This window comes from Belonocnema kinseyi, chromosome 7 (genome assembly GCF_010883055.1).
Source record: "Belonocnema kinseyi isolate 2016_QV_RU_SX_M_011 chromosome 7, B_treatae_v1, whole genome shotgun sequence".
NCBI lineage: Eukaryota > Metazoa > Arthropoda > Insecta > Hymenoptera > Cynipidae > Belonocnema > Belonocnema kinseyi.
In genome coordinates this window covers 54,687,256-54,699,308 of record NC_046663.1, presented here as the reverse complement: position 1 = coordinate 54,699,308, position 12,053 = coordinate 54,687,256, and the positions used below count along the sequence as shown (strand labels likewise).

At 31.2% G+C, this 12,053-nt stretch overlaps 1 protein-coding gene across 2 annotated transcripts in view; it reads left to right on the top strand.

The window, feature by feature from the left end:
* The window catches only part of LOC117177474 (43 kDa receptor-associated protein of the synapse homolog), a 157,965-nt gene that overhangs the window by 10,775 nt on the left and 135,137 nt on the right, over nt 1-12,053 (top strand). Inside the window, exon 1 of one of the 2 annotated variants that reach the window (XM_033368195.1) lies at nt 3,387-4,737. The exons of the other annotated variant lie outside the window; for it this stretch is intronic. Within the exon in view, the coding sequence (XP_033224086.1) occupies nt 4,700-4,737 (38 nt within the window). The 5' untranslated portion in view covers nt 3,387-4,699. Of the gene's footprint in view, nt 1-3,386; nt 4,738-12,053 lie in introns of those variants that run through there. 2 annotated transcript variants of the gene reach the window in all.

The following is a 12,053-nucleotide window of genomic DNA, read 5'->3' as shown; positions in this document are numbered from 1 at the left end:
TTTTTTATTTATATTTACCTTTGTCAGATCTATACCTATGCCCCAAAAGACTCTTTTATATCTGCAATTTCGACGATTGGTAGAGGAGCTAGAATATTTACTGTGGAATACGTTTGGATAAATATATATTGTCAATTGCAGTGACGCTCAAATAAGTTAATTTGTTTTTATAAATTGCTTATAACAATAATAAATTTTGTTGGCTGGAAGTTAGTTGTGGAAAAATTCTATTCTTTAGATAAAAAGAAATATTTCGGCAGAAAAGACACATTTTCTATGCATATAAATGCTAAATAAGTGATTTTGTTTCGAAAAATTGTTTGCAAAATGAAAAATATTGTTTAATGGAACACTCATGTCCATCATCCTTGTTCTTAGCATGGAAATTAATGATTCCACGGAAAATAAAAATTGTTATTCTTTAGAACAAACAATTATTTCGCTGAAAAGACAAATTTTCTATACATATAAATGCCAAATTGGTTATAAAAATTGTTTAAACAATTGACTATTACTGTTTTTTTTGTTTCTGTTCGCAATTAAAAATTGATTTCTAACATTTCTATAACAAAATCTATGTATGCAATACATTCAAATTCCGAAAATGCAGCATTCAACAGTTATATATATTAATTTGTTTATGACAATTAACAACATGCAGGAAATTCATCTACAAGTTACATTTTTATTAAACCAAAGCAAATAGCCTTATTCAAAGCCTTTTTCAGAAATATCAACGAATGGGACTAAGTGAATGCTTCATGAGTATTTAAAAAAAATGCTCTGATCCGTTGAGATTTGAGGAGTCGGCTGATTTTTGTCCCAAAAAAGAGTGTTTTTTTCAACTGTGCGCCGTGGCGCGTCCATGTATTTCAGCAGGGAGTATAAGATTATAACTGATTTTGCCGAATACTTTACTTTGTTCAGTAAGAAAACATTAAATAAGAGTTAAAAATGTCTGAATTAATTTTTCTTTATTCCATTCCACTATCTAAATTTATTATATTAGAGAAAGTGGATCTAAAAGAACCAGTGTAGAATTGAAAAGAAGATTAATTTTGAATAATAAATATTAAGTAATAATACATTATGTTAAAGGTAATACTTTTATATTTTCTAATCATTAAAAACATTAAAAGTCACAATTAAACCATTTAAATAAATATAATATGTCGTGAAAAAATGGCTTGGTTTTTAACCGTCTTAACCGCACGTGTAGTTAAAATGGCCACCTAAATTAAACAATTATAAACTTTTTTATTTTATAATAAAATTTGTTAGTAAAGTTTTTAAATGATTTCTAACAATATTTTATGAATGAGCATAACTTTTTTGTATGAGAAATATGATATAATAACGACATTTTATAAAATAAAAACTTCACCTCATTCTTACTACGCAATATTAATATCAATGCTATTAAGCATCACAGATATAGATATTTCTTTTGTATTTCATCATTTTTAAAGCTGCATTAATATTTAAAATAAATAGTCTTGGATGCAAGTTACAACCTTAAAATCAATTTTTTATGTAATGTGCCTGAAATATTATCTACGATTAAATATTGTTTTGTTTTTGGCCATTATTCCTTTTTAAACAGAAACATGATTATTAAGCAGATTAATATGTAATTTAATATTTTTTCAAAAAAAATAAATTTTTGAGTGTTCAGATTAAATTTCAAACTTGTTGTTTAAAAAAAAAATTATTTATATATCATACATTTTTCTAATCAATAAGCATATCTCTATTAAACAATTATTATTTAAATTGGGTGTAAATCGAAAAATTTGCTAGATAATTAGAATAAGTGAAAGTAAACAGAATTGTACTTCTTCGGATAAGTTTTTACTTTGCATGACAGCAGACTAATAGTATTTTTCACCATACAAGAGAATCTACATAATATTATGCCTAAAGTCCAATCAAAAATGTTAACCCAATTAAGACTGAAACTGTTATCGTGTTCTACTATTTGTATTCAAATATTTGATGCTTGAAATTACCTGCCCAATATGTTAATTCAATTAATTAGTATATCTGTACCAAAAAACGTACCCCAGTGTATGGGGTACGCTGGCAGAAACGAAACATCTACCAATTAATTAAATGTCAAATAATTACGTAAGAGGATCTTCACTTAGGATGATTGCTAGAGAGATTGATCAGCAACCTGGGTCGGAGCAGTGTTGCGGAACGAACGTGTTATTTAGATAAATGACACGAGAATTCTGGATCAATCCAAAAATTTTCTATTCCTTCCTCACATTACTCCTTTCCCCACTGAGTGAGTCACGCCTACCCCGAAAGGGAAATGGCTTAATGGTGTAATAATAATAATAATAATAATAATAATAATAATAATATATTAATAATATATATAATACTTTAAATAATAATAGCCTCGGTGGCTCAGTTGGTTAGACACTCGGACTTCACCTCAGAGGTCCGGGGTTCGATCCCTGAGCCGGTACCTCTAGAAATTTTTCAATGTACCTTTACCGATGTTCTGGTGGTTCGGAACCCACCTTAAACTGTAGGTCCCCCCATCGTGTACTTGACTGCAACTCAGTCCGCCAATGATGGGGTAAAAACCAGGCTTTGTCCAATATGTCTGGGCAGACTGCTCTCATCAGATCACTTTGATAGCATTTAAAAAATGCATCCGTGACTAATGATATATACCGGGACAGCCCCGTGCAAAAATGATCAAATAAAAATCCTCCATCTCTAACCAAAAATGCCTTCGACATACTGGGCAGTATAAGCCTGTGACAACATTTCAACACTGAAATGTTTTTTCCATAAAACGGTTCGAGGTAATAAAACATGTTCTCTGATAATGTAAGCTTGACTTTGAAAAATATACACATAAAAATCACATTTCAATAATAATTTATAGGCCATGTAGGTCAAAGGGCGACACCATACCCCACTCTCCCCTTTCCCATAAGTTCTAATTCTTTGTCACATTGTCATCTTCACCTACTCTCAACCACTATCCACTCCATCCAAAATTTGTACCCCCCAGGACTCTCTTTGCTTTATGATGCAACGTGCATCATAAATCCTCATAAAACTTTTAAAATACTCATATCCTTACTTTTTTTCTTCAAATTGACAATCTCTCTTGTTTCAATACACTTTTCAAAGATCAGGAAGTTTACTCATGGTAGTCGGGGGTGGATAACGAGATGTAGGTGAAGCTCGCTGGATGGGACAGCAGGGGGATGGTTGCGGGGGAAAGGCTTTCGGTGTAGGCGGATGCGGGTGGTTCAGTGTGGAGGGGGGGGGGAGAAGAGAAAGGTTTGGTTGGGTCGTGTGTTGCGGGCTGCTGCGGCTCGGGCGCGACAGTTCTGCCCCGACCAGCGCCGGTAGAACTTCGACGCTCACTCTCTCTTTATCTCTCTCTCTCTCTCTTTTGACCCTTCCCACTCACCCCTTTTTTCTCATCCCCTCAAATTCACAACCCCACGCATCGGCCGCCTTTCCACGTTTCTGCGTGGCCTCGCGATGTCACGCGCTAACCGCCGACTTTAAGGACGGCCGTCTTTGGAGCTTAGAAAAACATGTGGTTTATTTAACATAGGACAAGATAGCCTCTGGGGTGCAGGTCGAAGGTGAATTCAGATTTCAAATAATCAACAAATCGTGCGTGATCCTTTACTTTGGGACGAGAAATCAATCCGCGATTATTACAATTCAAACTTCATTCAAGGTCAAGTGAGGATCCAACATCGTTGCTGATACTGATCTGGAAGTGAATGAAGAATGATCTTAAAAGGAGGATTTTTATGATAATTGAGGCAATTGCTTTGAAAGTTAGGTCTTCATATGATAGAAATTCGGTTCGCCCGAGATTTGAGGAGCTTTTTGAGGAATTTGCAGAGTTAGAAGTACATAATAATCCTGGGGCAGGATTAAGATTCTATTTGGTAGATGCACATTTCACAGACGATTTATCACTTTTAAATCGAATTACTTCCACGCAGATTTCCCTGGAGGTGGAACTATACTCTGTAAGGGATAAAGCCTGATAGGACTTGAATTGCACCGTTAATTGCATCGATAAAAGTGACAAAAGAGAAGAAAGCGTTCCTTCGGAAATTATAACACAACCAATTAAAAAGGATCTAATAATTCTGAAAGCGACTTTTACTATTATTACAAGCTTACAAAACAAATAAAATCTTTACTTAAAAAAAAAAGGATAATTAATTTTGTGTTTTGCCGTGAAACTTTTGGAAAATAAGAAAGGGGTGAAGTGCAATAGTGTTATGTGCTCTAAGAATTTCAAGACCAGAAGGCAAAAAAAGGTTGTAACTTTTGCTTGGATTATTAGGAAAAGACAAATGGATCTTTAAAGGTATAATAATGCTAGTGGAAGAGATTCGAGATTCATAAGGAGTGGGATTATTAAAACAGAAGGAAAGTAGTGAGAAAATATAAGAACAAGAATAAAAAAAGCAAGACAGAAAAGAGGGAGGAAGAGTTAATACTTAATTAGAAAAAATCTGCAAGGGAAAATAGAAGGTGTTACAAAAAACGGGTTATGTACTGTATAAGTGTGTCGTGCAGCTGTGGCGGAGTGGATAATGGTGGTGGAGAGAGATGAGATCGGCCTGGGAAAGTGGAAGCGAAGAAAGAGGAAAATCAGGATCGAGAAAGGTTGAACTTCGAAAGAAGAGATACAGCCATGTCATGGGAGTCCATCGCGTCCAGGGATTACCTTGGGTGAGTTTTGATGAACTAGAAGAAATATTGATCATCAATCATCTACAAGGTATAAAATTATTGAAATTTCGAACTGAAAACTTTCACCTACTTGCCAGCCCCCTCTTTAAACGAGACTTTGGTATTCAATCAGTTAAAGATTACCTACGAATTCGCAAAAATTAAGAGCAAATATTTTCAAAACCCAGGATTTTCCGAATGCAAAGGAAAAAATGGCGGCTATTTTTCTAAAGCTCTTGAAAGTGCATATTCTCAAGAAACACAAATGAAAACATTTTTTTTTAACAGACAATATGTACTATATATATTATGTTTTAAGACTTGTTTAACCATTGCTTCACATTGAAAAAATTATTTTAAAAAAATCGAATTTTTGCATTCTTTTAGAAAACCACGAAAAGTACCAAAAAAAAGTTGAAACATCTAGAATAGTTTTATATAAAACACATATTACTCTTTTGCGATACCTTACATTTATTTACAAGAAATAATCCAACCTTCTATTTTTTTTAACAAATTTTTTTTCGATTTTAAATGTTTTTTTCACTATAGAAAAGGCATTGTATTCGTTTTATTCAAAGAAAACATTTTTGAGGCCCGGAATTTTTTTTATTATGATTTAGTTTACTCTCAAACGACGCAAGTTATCACAAAAGAGTAGGGAATATTTTTGGTCAAACTTTGGTTGGTGCTTCAACGAGCGCCATTTTGTCATTGCTTGCTTTCAATTTTCAAAAATTAGCAGGCAATTTTGAAAATAAATTTTTCTATGGCTGAAATCGATCAAACAATTTTTTTTAAAGAAAAAATATTTGAAGTGAATATCGGTATTGGAAAATTATTTACTATTTTTTTAAATTGGAAACAGCAGCGGTAATTTTTCAAAATTCCAAAAATTCTAAAACGATAAATTGCAAAAAATATTGTTCACATTATTATTATTTGTCAGCTTTGAACTTTTATCATAGAATGAAATATTTTTATTTCGAAAGACATAAATGATAACTTCATTTCAACTTTTGAAATCATAGAAAATTTGCTGTCCATTAATTTTTTTTTTTATTTTTCGGTGCATTTCGAAAGAAGGAAGTAAAGGCTACCACAATAAAAAAATATATAAAATATTCGATCAAGTCAAAAGTTACAGACTTTTAAAGAAAAAAGGTTTTTTTTCCAAACAAAGCGCAGAATTTAAAAATGCATAACTTTGTAGAAACCAACTATACAAAAAATAAACATTTGTTTTCGCAAAATGTTTCCAATCTCAAATTTTTAATGAACTTAAAATTCTAAACGTTAAAAGAATGAAGTTATTTGATTGGATTTAAAATTAAATTCATGCAACGTTTTTAAAAGCAAGTTTTAACAGATTTGATTCGAAGTAGTAAAGAGTTTACAAAATTTAAATAGAATCTTCTATCTTTCGAATAATACGACAATATATGTGGACCTTTTCGTATACTAGAAATTACTCATTTCAATCAAAAAATGTAATCAATGGTGTAAAACTAATAAAATAATATTTGAATAAAGGATTGCTATTTTATTTGCATAGTTAACATTTATATACAGTATTAAATGTCGATTTCCAGACTTTAAAATTTTGCGCCATTGAATACTCAAGCTTTAAGTTTGGACTATTTTGAATGTAGTTCAATAACTTGAATGCAGATTAATCAATAATTTAAAGACTGCTATTTTACAAAAAACTTCGATTTGATTTTTTAAAGAAAAAGTGTTTTACATTTTAAATATTGTCATTTAATACTTAAAAAGTTGAATAATTAGATGATTTAATATCTGTTTTGAATCAAAGAGGGTGTGGTATTATTATTAAGTCTACAAATTAGATCGATGCCTTTACTTTGATGTCTTGTAAGTCCTGATCAAACTCAAAGTTTTTCCCGCCCTAAGATAGTTTCAAATGGCGAATCTTAAGTTTTAAAACACAATATAATAGGTGGCGTCCCTACGGGCTTAATTACAAAAAATTATTAGTTAATGCAATGATGTCCGACAAGGATAATTTGAGACATTTCATTCTTTTTGCATTGCAATTGAAAAAAAAAATACAGCTGAGACGACTAAAATTATTTGCTAAGCCTTGAAAGAAGATGCGGTAACATACAAAACGTGTAAAAAGTAGATTAAGAAACTTTACAATCGCGATTTTTAAATTAGAATGAAAAAATAATGATTTTTGAAATTAAGTCCGCAGGACCAATTTAGACTGTATTTTGAAGTTAAAGATTCGCCCTTTAAAGCTACGCTAGGACGGAAAAAATACAAGTTAGAACAAGAGCTATAAGACATAAAAGTAAATGCACCGAATTAATTTGTAGACCATAATCAATCAATCAATTTGTCCACCCATCAGACGGAGAAATTATATATAGTTTATTTATAGTGTTAAGTATTATATATCATACTCATTTGTTTTATACAAAAAGTACATAAAACAAATGATTATTATATATACCCGTGTAGAAATTATGTCCGGGTTCGGGCCGGATTCCGGCAGGGTTACCCTGCTTGTATCCGGAATCTGGGCAGGCTGCCCGGTCGGATTCTAGTTGGTTTCGTCACGCTGCGCTGGTTGGATCCCGGCCGGGTTACCCGATCGGATCCCGAATACAAATAGGTTAACCCTATTTGGTAAGTGTCAGCACTTATTTCCACCTGTAAAAAGATGTTCAAATTTCAATTTAAGAACTGCATTCATAATAATAAATATATTAACTACAAACATTGATTCAATGTAAGTACTAAAATAGAGGTTATGATTCTTAAGTTTCTGTAAGAATTTGCATTGTAAGAAATTAAAGTTAAATTGAATAACAAATTTACCTTGAGCGTAACTTAGTTTGCATAGGTTTTTTTGCAAGAGTCAAAATAAATTTCAGGGTTTTCACGTGACATCCTAACCTATAAAACCGGTTTAGAAAATTGATTTAACATTAACGTTGGAGAATATTAATAATGCTTACTTATTAACAAAATAATTCACTTATCTTTAAAAATATCCACTTGCTCCAGAAAATTGGATACGATTTTGTGAAATTTAACAAATTTCCTAATGGATAACCTGGCGTCCACCGACGTTTTACTCCGTTTTTAGCATTAAAGACTCCGGAAGTTGACGAATCGTTATTACGTGCAAGCATGATAACGTAATTCAAAACCTCGTTCGGAAAAAGTGGTTTCTCTTCTTATTACGTTTTTCGATTATTCAAGATAATATATAAATACATTAAAAATAAGCAAAAATCGTATCACAAAAAAGGTATAATTTCACTGGGAAACTATGTTTGAATATAAAAAAGAAGTTGGTCAACGATTTCGCAGTCACGACAAGTCTGGGAACCGCAGAACCAAAAGTGGGAAACCATATAATTAAAATTAGTTTAATTTTTCTTTCATAATTGATAAAAAAACACCTAAAACACAAAAAATTGGTCTTTCGCCTGTCAGATATTTGCAAACGACCCACTTACTGCAGTCGTTTGTGGATATTTCTTAAGATGTTTTTAAGGTTATGATACTTCTATTATGCCCCATTTTTTACCCGATTGGGTCCCGGTGGGAACTCGGTCAGATCCCAGCCGGGCAATTAGCAAAATATTATCCCGGTTTGACCTGGTCAGATTCTGGCCAGAAACCTTCTTCTGGTCGGGTCAAACCGGGAAATTTCTACACAGGTAATACTTCACATTATGTATAAACTATACATAATTTTTTCGTATGTGTACCCCTGCTCGGATGTAATGCATATTGCGTTGGTGAGTGACTACTCCTACAAGATAAATTTACAGTATGATAAACAAATTTTTAAAAATTAAATTTTCTCAAAAACGACTCAATGTAGTTGCGCCTAAAGTCAGATATGTAAAAAATAGGTTTTCTATGATTTTAAGAATCAACATATTATAACGGATGTCATTAAAAAAAACATTACTTTTAATGAGAATGTTAAAATTCACAAAAAAAATTTTTAACCATATTTTTTGTTATTGAATGTTTTCTGACCATCGCCTTTTATCAATTTCTGAAAAATGATTGCATTTGAATTAGCGACGACTTTTTCCCCCGGGAAAACATTTCCTACAACTTTACTGTTTCAAATTTTTAAAATAACTAAATAATCTTAAAATATAATTATTCGTTTTTTTTTTCAAAGTTTTTCAAAATTTGGTACAAAACGACGGTCAGGAAAAAATTCAATTGCAAAAAAACATGTTTAAAATTAAGGTTTTTTGTGAATTTTAACATTTTCCATGAAAAATGTTTTTTTTTCATTTGAAATAACATCAGTTATAATATTTTGATTCTTAAAATCTTAGAAAAACTATTTATTTCAGATATCTGATTTTTGGCACGAAAAGTACCTTAAACGATATGATGGTTAAAATATATGTTATAGAGAGTACTAGAGGAGTTTAAAAAAAATTCAAAACCCAATTCTGTTGATTATAAATGGATCAAAGAAATTATTAAAATTTTCAAATAATTGTTTTAACTAACCATTTCCGCCCTATATCATGCTTAAATTCAAGGTTACGATACATAATTTTTCAAAAATGATTAAAGCATTACATCATAGCTGACGAAAATAAGGAATACTTGTGGGCTCCTCATATGTATGCAATTGCATGACAATGGGGGGCCAATACCATGTTTAGCTTAACACGCAAGATCTTATACTCCATAGTGTAATAAAAATCAAATGCAACAGCATTATTCAATTAAAGATGTATTTTATCCTGAATTCCCCAGTTATTTTTTTATACGAATTCCATTTGTCTTAATAAATTTTCTTTAAAAATGTGTTTTTGTTTTGTTTTAAATAATAATTATTACTGTTGGTCTAGTGGGCTATTTATCAATATTGGTTAATTAATTGGTGATTTTGTGAACGAATTCCATTTGTTTAAAAAGGATATTTTTTAATTCGCCAGCTAGCAGTTTATTATCGTTAATGTCATAAATTTATTTTTAAATATTTTCAAGTTGTATCAAAATTAAATTATTATTTATTTTTAATACCTTTTAATTTGTTTAAACATCAATTTTTCCACCAAATTTGTACATTTTTCTGACAAATTAAATTAAATTTCTAATAAATTTTTTAGACAAATGGATTCTGTTTACATAATTAAAACTTATTTAACCTATATTGTTAAGTATTCCACTAAACCAAAAGCAATAGTTTTCATTTAAAAAATTGCATTTTCGAAAAAAATTTAAACAAATGAGATTTGTTTAAACAATTAAAATTTAATTAAGTAAAGTTGATAAACATTCAACTAAATAAATAGCAATAATTTTAAATAAAAAGCACAGTTTTTGAAACAAAAATGAAATTGTAAATTGGGAAGTGTGAAATCTGCTTTCAAAAAAATCGAAAAATAAAAATGTAATTTTTTCTTGCGTTCAAAAAGTTATCAAATGAAAACAAGGAACTAAGATAAATGTATGTGGTGGAACAAATTTTCAATGTATTTTTTATAATCCAAAGTGATTTCCCAAAAAATCGTGTAGGGAAAAATGTTTTCAATGTATTCCAAGGTGGTATCAAGAATGTAAGTTGCCACCTCTTTTTCCATGTTGGTTGACACCCTTCTATTTCCATTGTTTTGTGTTGCTATTTCATTCATATGGTTCTATAGAACTTTTAAAAAGTGTTTTCCGCTAAAACCTCCACAACGGAATTGGAATACTATCTGCATGTCATAATTTTGTGCATTTTTTGATATAAATGCCAATTTTTGGGCTCTTTTGGTTTTCTCAAAAAACAGACATTTGGGTGAAGGTGCAAGCTGCCCCCAGCCGAAATGTAAGCATACTTGAATATTGTGCTATTTTCGCGCTCCCAAAGACACTCACAAATTATTTCCTGAAAATAAACCCTAACCCTTAAGAAAATCCGAAAGAAAAATATATGGAATAAGTACGAGAAAAAATATACCGTAGGTTTAAGCTAGTTATGAGCTCAGAATTAATAACAAATTATATTGCCCGAAAACAAACCATAACATTAACAGCCACCCCTAACTAAAAATATAGATGTTAAACAAAACTAAAAAAAAATATAATTCAAAAATCAATTGTTTTTCGGGATTCACAAAACACTGCTGAAAAATCTCCAAACGAAAAAGAATCATAGTATTCACCCTCAAAAACTCTAATCTATATCCATCACCCGACAGTAATAATAAAAAAATCAATTAAAAAAAATAGCCTTTACGCATTTAACTAAAACCTGCTCAGCTGCCTTCATCTAAAGAATCCTTGAAGATTTAAATAAAAAATAATTGCCACAAAGACTTTCCCAAAAATTTTTTCATATGCTTATCTCCACAGTAACATTAAAAAACACTTGAGAAGTACCCTTATCACACTAAAGGAACCAAGCCTCACCCTCCACCATCTAAAACCTCAAAAACAATCTCAAATTCAAAATAACTACCCCAAACAACTTTCAAACACTCTAATTAATAAATCTATCCCCACAGTAATATCACATGACCCCTAGGAACTACCCCCATCATTTTTAACGACCCAAGTATCACCTTCCATCAATTAAAATTGTAAAAAATAGCACAAATGTAAAATAATCAACACACACAGCTTTAAAAGTCTCTAGTGGCTATACTCACTCTCACAGTAATATTCCACGACTCACAATAACTACTCCTATAGAATTTAATGAATCCAGTCTCAGATGTCTTCGACTAAAATCGTAAACAAATTTTAACTAAAAATAATCACCCCTAACAACTTTTTAAGACTTCAGTTAATATACGTACCTCCATAACAATATGCCACGACCCCTAGGAACTACCGGTATCACATTTAACGAACCAAGTCTCACGTTCCGTCAATTAAAACGGTCCAAAATATTTCAAATTAATAATAATTAACAAACGCAGTATTTCAAGTCTCTATTAGATATATTCACTTTCACAGTTATATTCAAAAAAGCCAATAACTACCCCTATCAAACCTCAAGAAGCAAGTCTTACCTTCCATCATGTAAAACGGTAAAAAAGTCAAAAATTAAAACTGATCAACACAGACAGCTTTTTAATTTTCTGGAAGATATATCCAAACTTACAGGGATATTCCAAAAACCGCCGAAACTGAACCTATTAGATTTAAAGAATCCAGTCTCAGCTGCCTGAAATAAAAATCGCCGGAAAGTATTTTAATTAATAGTAACTACGAGGGTAGTTCAATAAGTCCTTAGAATGACCAACAGATGGCGCGCGAATCGCTCCAAATCATCTGTTTTCAGTCAGCACCACTCCCGACTAGAT